Source organism: Scyliorhinus torazame, chromosome 16, assembly GCF_047496885.1.
Source record: "Scyliorhinus torazame isolate Kashiwa2021f chromosome 16, sScyTor2.1, whole genome shotgun sequence".
NCBI lineage: Eukaryota > Metazoa > Chordata > Chondrichthyes > Carcharhiniformes > Scyliorhinidae > Scyliorhinus > Scyliorhinus torazame.
The window spans coordinates 171,329,956-171,352,240 of NC_092722.1; the positions used below are offsets into that span (position 1 = coordinate 171,329,956).

The 22,285-nt window shown below is 50.8% G+C and overlaps 1 protein-coding gene across 4 annotated transcripts in view; it reads right to left on the bottom strand.

The window, feature by feature from the left end:
- Nucleotides 1–22,285, bottom strand: part of hspa12a (heat shock protein 12A) — a 249,330-nt gene that overhangs the window by 76,131 nt on the left and 150,914 nt on the right. For all 4 annotated transcript variants that reach the window (XM_072479470.1, XM_072479468.1, XM_072479469.1 and 1 more), the window contains one exon: nucleotides 16,219–16,405. In XM_072479470.1, coding sequence (XP_072335571.1) covers nucleotides 16,219–16,405 — 187 coding nt within the window. The remainder of the gene's footprint in view (nucleotides 1–16,218; nucleotides 16,406–22,285) is intronic.

Here is a 22,285-nt window from a genome sequence, read left to right on the forward strand (position 1 = left end):
ATTGTAAACTATTTTTGGGTGTGATAAAGATTTTAATAGTGTGTTAACAATAAAGTTTTATTTTTAAAATATCAAATCCCTATTTCTTTGTGCAATCACTCCTGGAGCAAAGTATTCTTTCCGCACAATCTTACAAAATAAATTAAAATGTTGGGATTTTGGTCCGGTATCCTAGCCATTGTTGGGGTCTGGTCTGGGATCGTAATACGTCCGAAGAAGTAATGGTTGGGAAGTGGCGTGCCTGAGGCACTGTCCTGAGCCCACATCCATTTCTTCTCTTTATAAATGACATCAAGGATGGAACATCAAACTAGAATAGACTTTTTGCAGATGACTGCCTAATCTACAAGACCATTACTGGCACAGCTGCTGAGGTTAGCTTTCAAGAGGATCTAAATATCTCATGAAATGGGCCTATATACAGGGAATTAAACCCAATGGAGAGAAATGCAACACCCTGCGAATCAGCAATACTCAATCTCCATCAGTAACCAATTACACAATACAGCCCCCCCTTAAAGTTACTAAATAATGACATTACTTACAAATCCACATCTAAAATAATTCAAAGCAGCATCCAAGGAAACTGAGTGTTCAAGTTTGTGAAGTGGAACTACCATCATTCTTCAACTACAGTAAAGGAAGTGCTCGACCAAATACGAGTCATACCACACCTTGCATACAGCATAGCACTTGGGACCCAAATACGGTTGAAATCATTACCCTCATTCAGAAAGTTCAGTGTCAGGCAGCTTGTTTTATTAAAAACAATTGAGATACAATAGTGAGACACCAGTGTCTCCAAGTTGCTCACGTTACTGGGCTGGCACAGGCTCCAGGACTGAAGAAAGGCCCTTAGGTTGACATGCCTCTGTAAAGGTTGAAATGAAATGAAAATCATTTCACAAGTAGGCTTCAAATGAAGTTACTGTGAAAAGCACCTAGTCGCCACATTCCGGCGCCTGTTCGGGGAGGCTGATACGGGAATTGAACCATGCTGCTGGCCTGCCTTGGTCTGCTTTCAAAGCCAGCGATTTAGCCGGTTTGAATGAATAATTAAATATTTCTAAGCAGTACATCAAGCCCAAAAGTAACTGAACTCAAAAGAGTTCACAGCCAACAGCTCCAACTGTACACACTCCAATATACTTCTTTTGCTAACGCTCTACCCCCGCACCCCCCCCCCCCCCCCCCCCGATCGAAGAATAATTAAGGACTAAAACAACCACCCACAGACCTTAATCCTATGCTTTATAAGGACTCATTTAAGAAAAATCTGTTGCATTTTTTAAATTACTGTGACGATTGACTGCACTCATTGTACCTCTCTTGTGAAAATGCTCTAGTGGCAGACTATGGAGTGAAACCTTACCAGTTAGGTGCTGCCTGGAAGGTTTTCTGCTCATCATCTTAACGAAGGCATCCAGTGCCACATCAGAGAACCTGGTTGGCCTTTCTGAACCTCTTGCAGACATTTATGTGGTTACCCTGCTACTTGCAGCCAGAGTGTACCTTCCCTACAAGAGGTGCTGATGACATCATGACATCAGTAAAGCTCGAATTCTGGAGAGCACCAACCCTCAAACAAGTGTAAAGTCCTTCCTGTGTATTCCATTCTTTTCCTTTCCTTTAATTTTGCTGTTATCATTTTTCATCCATGGATGACTAATCTTCCGGTCAAGCAGCAGAGAGGAGTGAAGAATTCAGAAGTTGCAGGAGAGAACACTCTGTTAAGCCCTGCGAGTTTGAAGAGGAGCTTCAGAAATTTTGGCACCAGAGAGAATGATGGGGTGGGCCTCGGTTTGATTGAATGGCTGGTGGCCCACGAATTGGCCAAAAGGCCGTACACTGCCCAGTAATAGGTGGTGATTGGATCCTGCCGGGGCAGAATGATTTTCAGAGACCGCAGGAGCTTAGTTTGAGTCCGAGACACATGAAGACCAGGACCTACTCTCTCTCCTCTGTGATTTTTTTTCCAGAAAGGCTGTGAGTGCTGTATTTCTGAAACTACAGAGACCAGAATGAATCTACAATAAAAACCGTGAACTGAAAGCAAAGCTTGATGATGAGTAAGGTGCTAAAAATCACCATCTGACACAAAAAAATGTTCATTTTACTTATGATTTTGTACTCCTTTCCTCCCCTCTGTGTTTGTCTGTCTTGTGTGTGTGTGTGTGTAATATATATATATATATAGAGAGAGAGAGAGAGAGTGGAGTAAGTTAAAGTGGGGAATTAGGAATTAGATAATAATTAACCAGTTGTATTTGCTGCCTATTTTGTTACAGGTCTTGTTAATTGAGATTACATTTACAAACCTGGTGATTGTAATTATTAAGCAGCAGCCAAGGCCCAACGGCTTCGGGTATTTTCTGAGAATTATTTGTTAAATCTCTTGTGTGTGACTCTGGTCAAGTGGAGCTGGAATTAATCACTCACTAGCGCAGAGTGTCGTAACACAAGCATGCAGGTAATGAATGGAGCAGCCTGCAGTAATCACAAACCAGAATCATGTTAATGAGCTGCCAACACCAATTTCACAGGGTCCCTGCAATGGTCAGTAAACTTCCTGCCCCGACTCATGCTCATTAGGCTCATCTTTGGAACAGAGTGTCATTTGAAATAGATGTTCCTCCCTAATGCTCGTGCCACCCGTTTTGGATGATAGTTCACTGAGGTCGTTGGCTGAAAATTATTACAATTGCCCATGAATGGAGCAGGAAGTGGATGTAGTCATCAGTATAATTAAAGAAGTATGAGATGACTGCACTGTTGCTATGACATCTGAATTATGCAATCTCAATAAAATAAGCAAAACTATACAGCTGTTTCCTGAAATCTTCTGAAGAATATCAAATAAAATGACAAAACATATGTCCATGCCCTGGAAATATCATACTTGGCTTGATCAGTTTTCTCATGTGATCTAAATAAGTGAATAAAAACATTTGAGACTGTAATGCTTTTAACACTGTTTTTGTACAGGGCTGATGTACACTAACCGTTATTTCAAAAGGCTAATGTAGCCTGTTTCTTGTAATGCAAAGCAAAAAATTATACCCCTGATACTTGAATGGATAGCTTTCAATTTCAGTTTGCAGTAATTTGGGAAAATCAGCCAAATAATTGGAACGCCATCTTTGATCTGAAAGGTCATCTCCACCCTAATTATAACTGTGGAAAAGATGAAAGGTCAGCTACCATTATTGAAAGACTTCAGCATAGAACTGGGAGGCTTTCTGTGATGGTAAAAGGTCATTCTTAAATTAGCCAAGAACTCAAGTTTTCCATCGAGTCCAGTTTGCTTCAGAATAACCTAGTGAGAAGGCTTGAATAAAGAGTCCAATTAATCATCATCAAAACATACGCTTTTCTATTTAACTTGAAGCTATTTCACTGAAGATGATTGACTGTGTAGGTGTGTGCATAACATACTGCAGGCTTAATATACATGTAACAACTCCCATAACACAAGTTGCAGGATGTTATTTAGATTTAAAGGGCTATTTGTTGTAAAGCCGAAATTCCAATTGCCACTCTGCATAGGGTCATAAAGCTAGTTATTAATTTGAAATGTTAATGGGTACTTTTGAGTGTGGATCGGGGAATATACTCGGCCCTGGCTAACAGAGATCAGGAAAAATATTCTGTCTGCTTTCCCTGTGGACTGCGGGTGTTACACCTCTAATAATGTGTATGGGGATGATCCTACAACATTTTTGCTTTTTTCCTTGCAGAGGGCAGCACGGTAGCACAGTGGTTAGCATAATTGCTTCACAGCTCCAGGGTCCCAGGTTCGATTCCCCGCTGGGTCACTGTCTGTGCGGAGTCTGCACGTTCTCCCTGTGTGTGCGTGGGTTTCCTCTGGGTGCTCCGGTTTCCTCCCACAGTCCAAAGATGTGTAGGTTAGGTGGATTGGCTATGTTAAATTGCTCTTAGTGTCGTGGGGTTATGGGTGTGGGCTTAAGTGGGGTGCTAATTCCAAGGGCGGCTGCAGACTCGATGGGCTGAATGGCCTCCCTCTGTACTGTAAATTCTATGATACAGCAGCAGAGAAGCATCAAAGTAACTGCAGGAGTGTACATTCATGAAGATTTTTAGTGGGGGATTTTACAGGCACAGAGAGCTCTGATATGAAGCAAGTGAAAGCCTTATTAACATATGTAAAGAGAAGGTGCCATGCTATTTCCAGGCTCCTGAAACACCAAGCCTCCAGCATGCCGAAGGAAATCTGATATGAAGGCATTTCAGACAGACCTGCAGACCACAGACTACTTAAAAGGTTCACATATTTCATAGAATTTACAGTGCAGAAGGAGGCCATTCGGCCCATCGAGTCTGCACCGGCTCTTGGAACGAGCACCCAACCCAAGGTCAATACCTCCACCCTATCCCCATAACCCAGTAACCCCACCCAACACTAAGGACAATTTTGGACACTAAGGGCAATTTATCATGGCCAATCCACCTAACCTGCACATCTTTGGACTGTGGGAGGAAACCGGAGCACCCGGAGGAAACTCACGCACACACGGGGAGGATGTGCAGACTCCGCACAGACAGTGACCCAAGACGGAATCGAACCTGGGACCCTGGAGCTGTGAAGCAATTGTGCTATCCACAATGCTACCGTGCTGCCCCCACTGTATGTGCTTCAGGACTTTTAAAGCTCCTTATTTTATTATTTTATTTCTGCTGTTACTCAGGCTTTCAATTGCATTTGCATTTCTCTTTATTGACTTCAGTGGAATGTCCAATAGGGATTTTCTGAGTTGTGCACACCATTCTCTTTCAATGACTCCCTTCCTCTTGGACCTGTTTTGGAGATGCTCGACAGGTGGGGCTCCTCTTCCAAGGCAGCGGTGCCAGCAGAGTCCCCTGTGGCACCACTATGAAAAGTGAGACCGGAATAGGAGTTCTACCAGGATGTTCTTCCAATGCACCTCAATCGGAACATTCCCTGTTTGACGTGCTGCTGCATGTCAATGGGGCATGACAGCTTGCAAGTAGCATTGTCTGTTTGACCATACCAGCCAAGATGACAGTCCAACCTAACTTACCCAGGAGTGGCCATGTGAACCAGCTTCCAGAATTGGAATATATATAAGCGGCTGGGGGAGCAGGGAGACGAACGAGTGGTGAAGATCAAGGACAAATGGGAAGCGGAGTTGGGAATGGAGATCAATTGGGGAGTCTGGAGTGAGGCACTGCGAAGGGTAAACGGGACCTCCTCTTGTGCAAGGATGAGCCTGATACAGTTTAAGGTGGTGCACAGGTTGCATATGAATGGGTTCTTCCAGGGGGTAGCAGATGAGTGTGAGAGGTGTGGGCGGGGGTCAGCATGTTTTGGGGTTGTGAAAAATTGGGAAGATTCTGGACGGGAGTGTTCGTGGTCTTAGCCAGGATAGTGGAGGAGGGAGTGGACCCGGACCCTTTGGTGGCGATATCTGGGGTTTCAGAGAAGCCGGAGCTCATGGAGAGGAGGAAGGCCGATGTCTTGGCCTTCGCCTCTCTGATTGCACGGCGACAAATTTTGCTGGAGTGGTGGTCAGCATCGCCACCGTGGGTAGCAGCATGTTGGGTGACCTGTACGACTTCCTGCGGTTAGAGAAGTATGAGTTAAGGGGCTGAGCAGGGGAGTTTGAGAAAAGATGGGGGATGTTTGTGACCATTTTGAGGAGCTGTTCGTCGCAGGGGGGTGGGGGTGTGGGTGATGGGGATGGGGGGGGGGGGGGGGGGGAGTGAAAAAGGAGAAACATCTGTACAAACTGTATAGTTGCTTGTTGGGAAGAATGTTTCCCGGGGTGTTTATTTGCTGTAACCTACTTTGATACAAGTTTGAATAAAATGCGTTTTTTTTTTTTAAATGCGAACCAGCTTCCACAGGTCTGGGCCAGCAGCTTGGAGGGTGACACACCAATGCTAGCTGCTAAATGGAGAGCTGCAGCTATAGTGCACAATAAAACACAGTAGCACAGTAATTAGCACTGTTGCTTCATTGCACCACGAACCCAGGTTCAATTCCCAGCTTGCGTCACTGTCTGTGAGGAGTCTGCATGTTCACCTCGTATCTGCGTGGGTTTCCTCCGGGTGCTCCTGTTTCCTCCCACAAGTCAGGAAAGACGTGAAAGACATGCTATTCGGTGAATTGGACATTCTGAATTCTCCCTCAGTGTACCAGAACAGGTGCCGGAATGTGGCGACTAGGGAATTTTCACAATAATTTCATTGCAGTGTTAATGTAAGACTTGTGACACTAATAAAGATTATTATTAAAACTTGCATATGCTCAGGAATAATAAGTCAGGTGTGTGAAGCTTAGTTGCAGATATGCTACCTTGTTGCATGGTGCTTTGGTGCGGCACAAATAGCAACTATCCTTGTGAGCATCTCAGGCAGAATCACCTTGACGTGAAGACTTGAAGAAAAGGCTGGGTGCAGGGTTACACTGTCACATATCGCAAACTCACTTTAGCACCCAAAAGTCCTTTCACTTCATTTTGGCCAGCCAATTCTTAATCCCCGCTCCTTCAGACTTGGGAAATCATAGAATCATAGAATTTACAGTGCAGAAGGAGGCCATTCGGCCCATCGAGTCTGCACCGGCTCTTGGAAAGAGCACCCTACCCAAGGTCAACACCGCCACCCTCTCCCCATAACCCAGTAATCCCATAACCCAGTAAACCCATACCCAGTAACCCCACCCAACACTAAGGGCAATTTTGGACACTAAGGGCAATTTATCATGGCCAATCCACCTAACCTGCACATCTTTGGACTGTGGGAGGAAACCGGAGCACCCGGAGGAAACCCAAGCACACACGGGGAGGATGTGCAGACTCCGCACAGACAGTGACCCAAGCTGGAATCGAACCTGGGACCCTGGAGCTGTGAAGCAATTGTGCTATCCACAAGGCTACCATGCTGCCCCACGAAATGATGTGTGAGAGTGCCTTTAAGGTTTTGCAGAAGCTTTCTGAATCTTTGCCCAACTTCTTTTAATCCATTTTAACTATTCTCATCCCCTTACATTTGTTTTGCACATGAACCTGCCCTCCTAGCAATGGTGCTGAACTTCTAAGTTTGCACCTTCAGCTGTGAAGGACTAACAAAATAAGCTAAAGTATATACTATTTATAAAGGATATTCATATCAGTCTGAGCTAATGGAAACCAAACTGATGCTGACTTGCACATGAAGATGAACATGGGTTTGCAATATTTTGCAATATCTTCTGCTGTCAACTAATCTAATAGCTTCACAGTTTCACTTGATGCATTTTGTATGTTAAATAGGAAGTATCAGTAATATTGTCTCTTTCAATAATATCTGCCAATTTCTAGCAACTGAAGGCAGAGGATGCAGCTGATAATGGGCTGGATATAATGTTGGTGATGGGACTCTCACCCGGTTGGCGAATCATTGGGAGACCCACATTGTTTCCACTGGAGAGGCACAACTAAATTAAGTGCCTATCAAGAGTAGAATGGGGGTCACAAAGAGGGGATTTCCAGACAGGGGGTGAAGGGGAGTTGAAGGTGAGGTCAGAAATCCTCTATTCATGATAGCGGGTCCCTCGATAGGACACTGAGTGCCTGACAAGGGGGACGCAAGCCTTGTCCACTTGATATGCACAAATGAAGGAACAATTTCATGAACAAAGGGGCCATTTAAAGTAATTGTTAGTTTCATTTCTGTGTCATAGAGGCATTTATCATCCAGTAAGAAAGTGTTTGCCTTCAAATGTTTTTTTAATGGGTGGAATTTTCCAATCTGTAAACTAGTGGTAGGTATGATTCCTGCTGGGCAGATTAATCGGCTTGATTTTCTGATTTTAAACTCATTAATTATGCATCAATGAGGAGCGTGTCGGATCTCGTGGTAGGGTGGGCAGGAAGTCACCAATCCCATCATTATCCCATGGGGTTGAAGGCCCTGGTGCTATATTTAAATGTCATCTGCACACATATTCATTCACTGCAGGCCAGATGCGATATTAGTCTGCTTCACCAAGGCCAAAGAATAAAGCCCTCCGCTCCAAGGTTCAGCGAGGTCTCCCTGAGGGTTCTCTTCCAGACCCTCCAGGAAAGGTGACAAGTCCTCTTTCTGCAGAATGGGAGAAGGAGGTCCTCTCACCTGACCAGGCAGCCTGGTCACCATGGAGGTCACCCTGTCTCACCAGGGAGGTCAGCACCCATGGCACACAAAATAGAAGGACTGTCCTCCTGTACAGAATAAGAATGATCTTCTCCACTCTACCAGTGAGTGAAACTTCCACTCATTCGGAACTGCTCTCATCAATAAAGCTCAGAGACAATCCATCCGTCTATATGCAAGACAAGTGGTGTGATTCTCTGCGCTGGGAGACCCGATGTTACCCAATGGGACGGAGAATCGAGCGTTGGGGTAAAATCTGGATTGGCGCCCCAATTGCAAAGCTCCACCCTCTGCGGTGACGGCGGGAACGAGGCCCACGCCATACACCCGTGGGAGCATGTAAATAAATGTAAATGGATCTTAATGACCTATACATCTATTTAGCGGGCACAGCACCGAATGCTCCACCTTCCCGTTATTCTCTGGTCTCCACGGCCAGGCATCATGTGGCCGCGGATCACAGTTGGCCCCTTGGCCCACCGCGAGGCCACCATGCCAGGGCCACGCTGGTAAAGACCATCCGAGGGCCACTCCCTCTCAACAATGCATTGCCTGCTCACACCTCCTCTACTGGATACCCTCCACCCCCCCTCCCCAGAGCCTGGTAATAGGAGTGCCACCTCAGGAATCCCTGTAATAGGAAGGCACCCCCCAGGGTCCCCTGCAAGAGAGGGACTCCCCCCTCCCCCAGGAACCTCTGTAATTGGGGGACCCCCCCATAGAGATCCCTGAATAGGGGATCCCCAGTGACCCGTGTAATAGAGGGTTTCCCCACAGGAACCAACTGCCCAAATGGACACCCCCACAGACTAATCCTCCCCTCCTCCACACAGACACCCCTCAGAAATGAGATCCCTGGGGATTGTAGTAGTGGGACCCCCCCCCCCAGGGATCCCTGTAATAGGGGGGCTCCCACAGGAACCAGTGCCTAAAGGGACACCCCCACAGACCAACCTTCACCCCCCCACCCCCCACATACACACAGACATCATTCCAGAAATGAGACACCCGGGAATTGTAGTAGTGGGACTCCCCCCCGGGGACCCCTGTAATAGGGGGGCCCCCACAGGAATCCCCTACCTAAAGGGACACCCTTCCCGCACAGACCAACCCTCCCCCATACAGACCCCACTCCAGAAATTAGACAGCTGTATGGAAGCTGGAGAGCAGTCCAGGCAGGGGCAGTGAGAGAAATTACAGCTGTAACACATGCCTTTAGGCACCACGTGCCCATTCCTGGAAAGATAGCAGCTGTGACCTGCCTCTGGTTCCCCCACATCCATTATCTACAAGCCATTCATAACTTTCCCACAGACCCACCAGAGTGTGGTCTGTGTTGACAGCTTCTACAAACCATCTGCAGCCTTGATTCATTCATCTCCATTCACAGTTCAGTGGTGTAAGTGGTGAAACCCCAATGTTTGTGAACATTGACTACATCAAAGAGAGGTAAGTGCATTTCAAGCACTAAGTGCATTCCAATCACTCAAGTGTGAGATTTTACTGCACTTGCAGGGGAGTCTCCCTGTCACAGTGATCTCTGTGGGGTCTCCCTATACAGGTGTCCCTGTGTGGGGTCTCCCTATACAGGTGTCCCTGTGTGGGTTCTCCCTATTATAGGGGGCCCTGTGGGGGGGTCTCCTTGTTACTGGGGGCCCAGGAGATCGGGTCGACTCAACCTCGTATTTGGGGATGGGAGGGGCACTCAGGCAATCTGGGGGTGGGGAGCTATCGTGCGATGCAGGGGATGGTGATTTGAGGCTGATTTGAGGTGTGGGGGTGGGGCGAGGCGGCCGGCTGCGGGATCCCGCTATTGGGTCGCCCGCTCAAAATAGTGGAACTCCCCGCTGTGCATAAATTTGGATGGCTTGAATTACTGAATTGCTTACCGGTCTGCGCTCCCAGGGGTTTATAAACCGGTTGCAGTTCAGCTCCGGTGGGAGACCACAGTCTCCCAAATAGAGAATCCAGCCAGGATGTCCCACAACAGAAGGCAGAGAGCCAGGAACAGAGGTTGGACCCCAGAGCCGAGGACACTCTCCTTCCATGAAGAACAGGCGGCTGAGCTCACTGGAGAGGTGAGGGATCATTTGTTTCAGAAAGAAAGAACAGCCTCCCCAACAAGCCAGTCAGGGTCTATCTAGTTTAGATTGGTCACATGTGCACAATAACTGTGAGTGACGTATAATGATGGAGCCTGCCTAGTCAATCAATTACCTCTTCCCTCTAATTCCAGTTACCAGCAAAAAAGGTGGAAGAAGAACTCCAGCAACCGCCTCAACCCCAGCCCCTGAGCACATCAGATGTGTAGGCAGGGCAACAATCAGATGAAGATCTGTCGCTGCGTTCACTTGCACCCTCCACCAGTGCAGATACGCACAGCTTGGTGGGTCATGGGTCTATGATAGGCTCGGGTTCACTATCTGGCAATCACCTCACCGGTACTTGCTCACAGCAGGTGGGGGCAGCGACAGCCAAGATCTCTGGCATTTGAAGGACTATTGGAAACCAGGCCATTGCTGAATTTGGGTCCGATGACAAGCCTCGGGAATGTTGGAGGTGCAGAGACAGGCAGGGGCATTTCAAGCAGAACAATCAGAGACCATCACCAGGGTAGACTGAAGGATTTAGGAGTCCATCCATCTTTTCTCTGGTGTTGTGGCTCCAGCATGGGAGCACATCGATGCCTCCCTGTGAAGACAGCTGCCTCTGAGACCCATGTCCAACAGTTTCTCATAGATTTGCACTCAGACTTACACACCATCACTCTAGCCATGGGTGCGTTTGAGCAGGGGTTAGGTGAGAGGGGTACGGGACAACTCGACCTCCCTCTAGGTGCGCTTGCTCTTCAAGGAGTCAAGGTGGGGCCCTCAGGTATGCATAAGGTGGAGCAGTGCCAGCCAACCCCCCTGGGGACATCTACCCAGGACACTTCAAGGGCGTCCTGCCACTCCAAATGCCCTCTGCCTGTGACACCATTAACTCCAGCAGACTAGGCTGAGGAAGGTGCATCTAGCCCGGAGCAGAGGACCCTTAGAAGGCCGGGACCCCTAACAGGCCTATGGGTCACCAGAGGATACCTGTCAAAGTCATCACAAACAAGGGATAGCAGTTAACAGGCTGCCTCCACCTCTACTGCGGATTTCAGGACAGTACCCAGATGCAGTGGTACAGTTAGAAAAACTAAGATATTTGAATACACAATGGTGGCATAGATGTTCATTTATATATAACCAGCATTATCGCAAATATAGTTTGCATTTATCCCTCTCCAACTCTCAGGTATTCAATGACTAATCGATGTGATGCAAGGTCTCGATTTCATTCAAGCATCCAAAATGAAATCCCTCCCCACACCTGCCAATTAAGTGCCATTTCGTTCCTCAGTTCCATCAACTCTCACTCAATCTCATCGCAGTGAATTGCGTCCAGTTCCACATATACAACATGAATAAAAGCACTTCATATGTGAATTAAAAAACATTTTTTTTTTTTAATTTAGCATACCCAATTCATTTTTTCCCAATTAAGGGGCAATTTAGCGTGGCCAATCCACCTAGCCTGCACATCTTTGGGTTGTGGGGCGAAACCCAATTCTATGATAATTCTACAAACATGCAAACTCCACACAGACAGTGACCCAGAGCCGGGATCGAACCTGGGACCTCGGTGCCGTGAGGCAACAGGGCTAACCCACTGCGCCACCGTGCTGCCCTTCATATGTGAAAATGATGGCTGGACAATACACGTGACCCTTGTGATTAGGCAGACATTATTTGGCCGCATGAGAACTGGTCTTCAAGGTTAGTGATTACCTTGATGCTGTCCCACTGAAGTCTGTAGTTTATGGATGTAACAAGTATTTGTCACGACCAATGTAGACTTTTCTCCCAGATGTACATTCCAATTTAAGTCTTTGGGAAAAGCAGTATTCATTGTTGAGCCATGATAGTCTTTCATGCCTTCCTGCAGCATGTTTCTTTCTCTGCAGTTAAAGCTGAACATTATTTATTTCCAGGTTCCCACTCTTGCCAGGCACGACTGAATGTTTGAAGTAGATTCTACCCGGTGATATTCTAAATGTCTGCTAAAGGGGAATAAGTGTGTGAAGTCAGAGGTGCTCGTCCTCATGAAGCCATCTACTTACCTGTGATGATCTTACTTTGCTCCTGAACGGCTACCTAGTAGAGTTTTATGGAATCCTTTTGCAATGGCACAGTACAAAAATCGATATGGAATTCATTGCATGACTGTGCACTCATTGAATTAAGGTAAATAGAAAGGATTGGCGTTTGTAAGATGGACAGTGTTGAGGACTGTAATGTTATGAAATCAATGCTCTGGCACATCTCCAGAGTGCTCAGCAGAATCTAAGTCATTGACTGCAGTTTCAATACTGACTGGGTCACATCCCTCCTAAATGCAAAGGCAATGCTGGGTGTAGTCTTTCTTAGTAGGCTTCTGATGAATACAGGGTCATGAGTGTTTGTAAATAATCAAACTACAGTCCTACTGAGCCATTGTCTGCGAGGACAATGCCAACATAAATTGCATAATTTGGGTGCAAGCTGTAGGGTAACAGGTCGCTGCATTCTGATGTCCGATGACATGTTGGGATTCAATAGCAAGATGAGACCTCTGCATTTTTCATGCATGAGAGATTTCATTAGGAGAGATGGTGTTGGCCGGATGTAGCTCCCTTTTGAGACGGTCAGGTGCTAACCATTCACCTTGCTAAGCTTCTGTCATGTTGGCATAAGTGCATCCATATGTTTTTTAAATTCATTGACGGGATGTGCGCATCACTGGTTAGACCAATATTTATTGCCCACCATCATCAGAAGGTGGTGGTCAGTTGCCTTCTTGAACCGCTGCAGTCCTTCAGGTGTAGATACACCCACTGTGCTGTTAGGGAGGGAGTTCCAGGATGTTGCCGCAGTGACAGTGAACGAACTGTGATATATTTCCAAGTTGGGTGGTAAGTGACTTGGAGGGGAACCTCCAGGTAGTGGGGTTCCCAGGTATCTGAAGCTCTTGTCCTTCTTGATGGTTGTGGTTGTGGGTTTGGAAGGTGCTGTCTAAGTAAGTGTCCAAGGGCAGCACGGTAGCATTGTGGATAGCACAATTGCTTCACAGCTCCAGGGTCCCAGGTTCGATTCCGGCTTGGGTCACTGTCTGTGCGGAGTCTGCACATCCTCCCCGTGTGTGCGTGGGTTTCCTCCGGTTTCCTCCCACAGTCCAAAGATGTGCAGGTTAGGTGGATTGGCCATGATAAATTGCCCTTAGTGTCCAAAATTGCCCTTAGTGTTGGGTCGGGTTACTGGGTTATGGGGAGAGGGTGGAGGTGTGGGCTTGGGTAGTGTGCTCTTTCCAAGAGCCGGTGCAGACTCGATGGGCCGAATGGCCTCCTTCTGCACTATAAATTCTATGATTCTAACCTTGGTGAGTTACTGCAGTGCATCTTGTAGATGGTCCGTGGTGGAGGGTTTGAATGTTTGTGGAAGGGGCAGCAATCAAGTGGGCCGCTTTGTCCTGGATGCTGTCAAGCTTCTTGAGTGTTGTTGGAGCTGCACTCATCCTGGAAAGTGGAGAGTATTCCATTATACTCCTGGCTTGTGCGTTGTAGATGGTGAGCAGGCTCTGGGGAGGGTAAGGAGGTTGAGTTACTCACCGTAGGATTCCTAGCCTTTGACCTGCCTTGGTAGCCACAGTATTAATGTGGCTAGTCCAGTCCAGTTCTGATCAATGGTAACCCCCAGGATACTGATTGTGGGGGATTCAGCGATGGTAACGCCATTGAAAGTCAAGGGGTGGTGGTTAGATCCTCTCTTGTCGGAGGTGGTCATTGCCTGGCATTTGTGTGGTGCAAATGGAACTTGCCACTTGTCAGCGCAAGCCTGGATATCGTACAGGTCTAGCTGCATTTGAACATGGACTGCTTCATTATCTGAGGAGTTACATATGGTGCTGAACATTGCGCAGTCATCTGCAAATATCCCCACTTCTGACCTTATGGTGGAAGGCAGGTCCTTGATGAAGCAGCTGAAGATGGTTGGGCCTAGGCAATGGTTGGGTCTAGTACAATGGCGTTTCAAGATTTGCAGTCTGCCATTCCCACTGACCTATTGATGCCATGGTTGAAAGAACTGAACTGTGCTTAAGTAGTTGCATTAGTGAAGTGCTGTTCACATCCCACAGTGGCCATATGTTCCCTTGGCTACTGCACGTTCCAATGATGATTCTATCATTAGGCATGAAAGTGAATTTTGCTGCCTCAATGATCATTGTGAGATTGGTGACCTTTCTTAATATGTTGACACTCACAGTGAAGGTTTTTTGTGACCCCTGCATCAAAGTCTGAAGAGAACATTCATCCTGAAAACTTGTCCTCAGATACAACCTCTTCCACGTCCTGCTCATTCGAGTTGAAATCTAGCTCCTTCATATCTTCCTCTGGCAACACATATCCTCTTTGCAGTGCTCAGTTGTCCAGTGTGCATCAAACAATGGTAATGTGGACAGTCTCTGTGGTGAGCATTGGAGAGCCCCACCTGACCGTTCCAAACATTGGAAATGTATATTTAAGAGGCCAGTAGTGCAACATCATATCTCTCCTCAGATGCACCCCGTAGCAGACAAACGGGCATCCTCAGCCATGTCTTCTGTAGGTACTCCCTCATCACCGAGGAGTTAATCCTCTTAAGTACCGAGATCCGCCAAATAGCTCTGACACATGTGACTGACTCAAAGTCTACAAGTCGTGTGACCTCCATGGGTACACAGTACATACATGAATGATCTGCTTTCTGTGACCACAAAGTAGCTGAACATCCCAAAAGTGAAATCCTTTTCCTGAAATGAATCTCGCAGGCTGCTAGAAGGGAGCTATCAAGGCCACATGTTTGCAGTCGGTGGCACTCAGCATTTGCAGGAAGTCTGAGATTACAGCTTCATCCATAATCATGAACTTTACTGAAAAAGGCATCTGTCACTCTCCTTATGCATGTGTGCCGGCCATTGTGAGATTCCATGCGGAGTCCTGAAAGGATCTGCTTGCAAACAAAGTTCAGTGCAGCAGTAACCTTCAAAGTAACTGGCATGAGATCCTCATGGAGAATATGGCAAATATGAGCTACCATACCCCTGACGAGCAAAGACATTTATGAGTTGTGCCTTCTGTAGACCCCTGAATATGTCAAATGTCTTGATGGAATTTGCCTCTCCATGTTAGAATCTGGGACTTCCTGAAGCTCTGCTTCCTCTTGTTCGCCGGCTGATAGTCTTCCCTTAGATTTGCCAATCAGTGATGGGCCCTTCTTCTCCTCATTCTAATCAAAGCAATCAAGACAGCATTGCCTACAGCCTGCATTCTCCTCTCCTGGTGGGATCAGTGAACTGATAGTCCCCCTCCATATTTAAGGCAGGAATGCAGTCTCTTGCCCTCAACTTGCCCTCAGTCTGTACATGACATTCCAAGGTCGCCCCTTGCAAGATGCTATCATCCTGTAGGAAGAAGATGGCTGAGCTTTTCCCTCAGACTTGACTGCACATTCACAATGAGGGTTTTAAATAGGGTCAGAAGACACAAGTTCTAAGATCATCTGACAGGCTTCTTGAGCTTATCTGATAGTTATTGGGATAGACAATAACTATTGATACCAATCCTTGCCCTTATGTCATGACTGCAAGCACAGTGCCTTGAATGCCATGAGCAGTGCACTGGGTACATGGAGGCTTGGAGGGTCCATGCTGCCTCTGCACAGCAGATGTGGTCCTTGATTGTTCGACCCGACATCCATTCTCCCTGGAAGGATCAGGTATTAGTTCAGACCATATGCACACCAGTACATTGTTTCATGGATTCTTGCCCAAATGCCTACCATTAGGAAAAGAGCCAAGATCATTCATTGTGCATTAGGCTCTCAAGTGCAACACTCAGCTGAGCCATGCTCCCCATGGTTTGAGCAAGACATTTATAGGGTGACCCTTCAATCGGCCAAAACTCATATACCACAAAAATGATATTTTTTTAAATACTAAAATAGTAAAATGAGAACTTACACTGGTTGTATGGAGATTCATTTTGAACTTCTCAAAGTAGAGCCATTGTTTAGAATCATTTGGATCCAGATCATGATAAAAGTCCCTGGCAGCATAACCAAAGCTGTGGTACTTTCCGTCTGGTGTCAGCAGGATAGTAGTAGGAGTCTTCTGATTGGATACACCGGGGTCGCCACCTTCCCATCGTCTAATAATGAAAATAGCTCAATGAGATTACAGCTTTAGTTAGAATTACATACAGTATACTTATAGACCATCTCCTGGTATAGCTCCCTGCCAACAGAAGGGTCCTTGTCAGCAAAAAGGTAAATGGTTATCCACAGATTTCAATGAGATTTAACATTCCTGCACTACATGGCCTCCAAATGAAGTTAGGAAAGGTGTGCAGCCAGGATGGCAATCTCATATATCAGGCTATGTAATAACAGCATATTTGCAACAAATGCTGCAAGTGTGCCAGTTTGTTAAATCCATCCTCTCCCCTATAAATGAGATGAATGCATCTTAATATGAACCAATTTGTAATGTGGAAACGATGGGCGGGATTCTCCGATAATCGGTGCAATGGCCAGAACCCGGCGTCAAAAACGGCGCGAATCACTCCGGCGTCGGGCCCCCCGAATTGGCGCAAATTCTCCGGCCCAGAATGGGCTAGCAGCGGCGCGTCGCCATTCGTGATGTCACCCGTCACGGACGCGCTGCGTCATTGACGTCGCACGGCGTGAGTGACGGCGCGCGGCGTTGCAGCACAAAAGACGCCCCCTCCCCCCGCATCGCAGCACAAAAGACGCCCTCTCCCTCCGGAGACCCGTCAAAATGGCCGCCCACCACACAGCGCCGAGGTTCCAGGGGCAGGGCATCGAGGCGCTCCTGGACGCAGTGGAGCAGAGGAGGGAGGCCCTGTACCCCGGACACAGCCGCAGGGTCGCTCAACGCCTCAGCCGGCGCCTGTGGAGGGAGGTGGTGGCAGAGGCCGTCAGCGCGTGGCTGGAACAGCAAGGACAGGCGCCCAGTGCCACAAGGTCAATGACCTTGTTAGGGCAGCCAGGGTGAGTACCCCCCCGACCCCCCCCCCCCCCCCCCCCCCCCACACCCACCTCCGATGTGCAGCACAGCCTGAGGTGCAATTGACAAGGCTGCACTCACCCATGCAGGCTGCAGTGGCAGGATGGGTTGTGAACCTCTGCCAACATACACACAACCGCTGGTCCGCATGTGTATGTCTATCTAACACTGTTGCACATTATCCCTGCCACCCACCCGACCCCCACAGGAGAAGCGCGCACACAACAACCGGGAGCATGAGAGGACCGGAGGTGGTCCACCTGAATTGCGACCACTCACCGTTCATGAAGAGAGGGCCCTGGAACTTGCAGGCGGACCCAAGGTCTGGGAGGTTGCCGATGCAGTGGTCGGGGGCGCACCACCAAGTGAGACCCCTCACAGCCTGTCCCACTTTTCCCCTTCCCCCATATCCCCCTTGCCCCATATCTCCCATACTCCTTTGCCCCATACCCCCCTTCCCCCATATCCCCCTGGTCCCATTTCCCCCTTCCCCCATATCCCCCTGGCCCCATTTCCCCATATCCCCCTTCCCACATATCCCCATCCCCCATAACCCCCTTGCCCCATATCCCCCTTGCCCCATATCTCCCATACTCCTTTGCCCCATATCCCCCTTCCCCCATATCCCCCTGGCCCCATTTCCCCATATCCCCCTTCCCCCATATCCCCCTGGCCCCATTTCCCCATATCCCCCTTCCCACATATCCCCATCCCCAATAACCCCCTTACCCCATATCCCCTTGCCCCATATCCCCCTTGCCCTATATCCCCCTTCCCACATATTCCCCTTCACCCATATCCCCTTGCCCCCATGTCCCCATGTCCCCCTTGCCCCATATCCCCCAGCCCCCATATCCCCCAGCCCCCATATCCCCCTTGACCCATATCCCCCAGCCCCCATATCCCCCTTGCCCCATATCCCCATCCCCAATATCCCCCTTGCCCCATATCGCCCATATCCCCAGCCCCCATATCCCCATCCCCCAGCCCCCATATCCCCCTTGCCCCATATCGCCCATATCCCCCAGCCCCCATATCCCCCTTGCCCATATCCCCCATATCTCCCATACCCCATATCACCCCATCCCCCATAACCCCTTCACCCATATCCCCCATCCCCCTTCCTCCATATCCGCCATCCCCCATATCCCCCTTCCCCCATATCCCCCTTCCCCCATATCCCCCTTCCCCGATATCCCCCTTCCCCATATCCCCCCTTCCCCCATGCCCCATATCCCCCATCCCCCATATCCACCTTGCCCCCGATCCCCGTCTGCGTGTCTAACCATGCATGCTGTATTGTGTATTGCAGGACCAAAGGTCGACCCACCCGTCCCCGCGGATGCTAACCCCCACCAGGACGATCCAGGGCAGCCACGAGCCAGGGACAGACCCAGCCCATCAGGCGTACGACGCCCCCAGGATGATCCAGGGCGGCCACGAGCCAGGGACAGACACGGAGTACCAGGGAGACAACGCCCCAATCTCGTGCGAGTGCGGCGACGCCGGCGGGTCAGACCCAGTGACGAGGGGGGAAGCCACAGGAACAGGCCCCTGTCACAGCCGACCCAGGACACACCTACCAGGACACCCCTACCCAGGACACACCTACCCAGGACACACCTACCCAGGACACACCTACCCAGGACACTGACGCACAGGGGACGAGTGGACAAGAACCTCCACTCCAGGGGACCAGGGACTTTCGGGCAGATGAGGAGCACGACCCTACACCACTGCTGTCTCCTACACCCCCCACCATCGCAGACACTCACCTCGGTTGGGCACTTTAGCGATGAGGCATCTGGGACACTAACTGGTGCGCACAACACAGCCGTCCCGGTACAGCAGGTGGAGGCAGGAGCAACCGAGGCACCGGGCGGTCGGAGGGCATCCCGGCGCGAGCAACCATCCGCCGCCCAGATGGGTCCTGGGTTCCTGGAGTTACCACACCCACCCATAGACCCGATGCAGTCACGGACCAAGGGACGACCGAAAAGGGTGACAGCCGGCTTGCGACAGCTGCAGACGAAGGTGGAGGAGTCCACCCGCGTCCAGGAGCAGGGAGTGGTGCCGGTCATACGTGCCACCCAGGCCAAAACCGCATGGGTGGCGTCCACGGTGGAGGCAATGGGTGCGACGGTGTCAGACATGGGTCGCAGTATGCAAGGCCTGGGGCGTTCCGTGCAGGCGGCGTCCGTGGCCCAGGACATGGCTGCCCTCTCACAGGAAGCCATGAGCCAGAGCCTGCAGCAGATCGCAGAGGCGCTCAATACCGTGGCCCAGTCTCTGCAGGCCATCGCTGAGGGCATCGGCGCCATTGCCCAGCTGGTGGCCGCCATTGCCCAGACAAAGACAGGGATGGCCAACACCCTGAGCTCCATGGCTGGAAACTTGCAGACCCTTTTCGATACCATGGCGGGCCTCCAGGACTGGCAGCGCCAGGTGTCGGAGGGGCGTCGGATGGTCAGTCCGTTCGCATCCCCAACCCGGGGGCCATCGGGCACGCCGAGGGAGGAGGAGGTGCTGAGGCCCGTTCCGGGTCCCCCTGTAGGGGAGGTCCCGGAACATCGCAACACATCGGACTCCCCCCCCACTTCCGTCCCAGGTGTATCTGGTGGGCAAAGGGCAGGACTGGCTGGCAGCTCACCATCCCAGCCGCCCGAGCCGCAGCCTGGCCCATCTAGGGCGGGCCGCCCTAGGTAACGGCCAAAGGGATTCCGAGTCACAGGGCAGGAATCACAGGAGTCCACCTCCAGTTCTGCTGTACCGTCTGGGGAACCACCTAGACGTAGTCAAAGGGCCCGTAAGGCCAAACAATTAGTCACTGAGCAAGTTGGCACGGGTGCAGGGCACAGATTAGTTAGAGGGGCCAGGGCACGTGTATGAACTGTTATTAAAATCACTTACACACCTACAGAAGCTGCCTTTGTGCTCTGTCCGATGCGTGCGGGGGTGTGGTGTGAGGTGAGCACCAGTGGGTGTGTGAGGGGTGATAGAATGTCGGCCTCAGGTGAGTGTGCCCCCCCTCACCCCGGGTCGCCCTCGCCATCCCCCGGGCAGACGACGGGACCGTGCTCTGCAGTGTCACAGCCACATGCAGGGATGGTCCGGGTGGAGGGTGGTACTGTGGCCATGGGTCAGGCATTGTCCAAAGATGTAGAGGCCAGAGCTCTTCGCAGAGCGGGTTGTCATCCATGGCCTGCAATAGACATGCTTCCACCGACGACCGTGTGAGTGTGCCGCAGGTGGATGTGCAATGGAGGGGTGGTATGCATGTGGGTGGTTGGTGGTGGGTGGGTGGGTGGGGGGATGAGGGTGGTTGGTGGTGGGTGGGTGGGTGGGGGGGTTGAGGGTGGTTGGTGGTGGGGGGGTGAGGGTGGTTGGTGGTGGGGGGGTTGAGGGTGGTTGGTGGTGGGTGGGAGGGGGGTGTGGGTGGTTGGTGGTGGGTGGGGGGGGTGAGGGTGGTGAGGGTGGTTGCTGGTGGGTGGGTGGGGGGGTGAGGGTGGTTGGTGGTGGGTGGGTGGGTGGGGTGAGGTGGTAGGCTGGTGCCGTAGTGTGCAGTCTGTGCCCATACTCGGCGATTCCCACGCCCCCCTAGTCAGTGAACCGGGCGGCTATCAGCCTTCCCGTGCCCGCTGGCCCAGCCGGTAACGGTGGCCAGCCACCCAACCATGTCCACCCCGTCTGTGCTGACCATTGCCCCCATCCTCCTCATCTGGGGAGGTCTGCGCCTCGTCTTGCTGTTCCTCCCCTTCCCCCTCCTCTGCCTGCAGCACATCGCCCCTCTGCTGGGCTATGTTGTGCAAGACGCAGCAGACCACAACGATGCGGCCGACCCTATCTGACGGGTACTGGAGGGCCCCTCCAGAGCGGTCCAGGCATCTGAAACGCAAATTTAGAAGCCCAAAGCACCTGTCTATCACACCCCTGGTGGCTGCATGGGCATCGTTGTAGCGGTTCTCCGCGTCAGTGTGTGGCCTCCGTATAGGCGTCATCAGCCACGACCGCAACGGGTAACCCCTGTCGCCAGCAACCAGCCCCTCAGCCAGTCCCTCGAACATGGTGGGGATGAACGATTGTGCCAATAGGAATGAGTCATGTACACTGCCCGGGTGCCAGGCGCAGACGTGCAGGATCATCATGCGGCGGTCGCAGACCACCTGAATGTTCATGGAATAGGTCCCCTTCCTATTCGTGAACACGGCCCTGTTATCCGCAAGTGGCCGCACGGCGACATGAATCCCATCGATCGCGCCCTGTACCAATGGGCATCCCGGCCGCCGCAGCGAAGCCCGCTGCCCAGGCATCCTGGCTGGCCCGGTCCACAGGGGACTGGATGTAGCAGTCCACAATGGCATATAGGGCGTCTGTCACTGTACGGATGCACCGATGCCTGCGAGATGCAGGACAGGTCCCCACTCGGCACCTGGAATGACCCCGTGTCATAAAAGTTCAGGGCCACCGTAACCTTGACGGACACGGGGAGAGGGTGTCCTCCCCCAGTTCCACGCGGTGCCAGGTGTGCCATCAGGTGGCAGATATGGGCGATGGCTTCCTGGCTCATCCAAAGTCTCCTCCTGCATGCCCGGTCCGTGCGGTCCTGGTATGACTAGCGGGGCCGGTACCCAGGGGGCCTCATCGGGCGTCTCTGTCGCCGTGGCACCACCACCTCCTCGTCTTCCTCCTCGTGCTCCTCCTCCTCGTCCAGTCGTTCGGGCGGCCCTCCAGCCTGGGCACCTGCCACCCTGCAGCACACTCCTCGCGGCAGCCTCCGCCGCCTCCCTAACACGCTCCTGCTCACCCAGGGCAACATTTAGAAGTCGGCTCCCGCGACGGCGGCCAAAATCGTTGGGTGATCACCAAACATAACGGTCTGCGGGGGGTGGGGGTGGGGAGGATAGACGACATGTCATCATTGCCCGTATCCCCCCGGCCCGCATCCAGGTGCCATGGGCTGCATGGTCGCGACGGTTGGAAGCTGGCACCTGGCCAGGCGGAC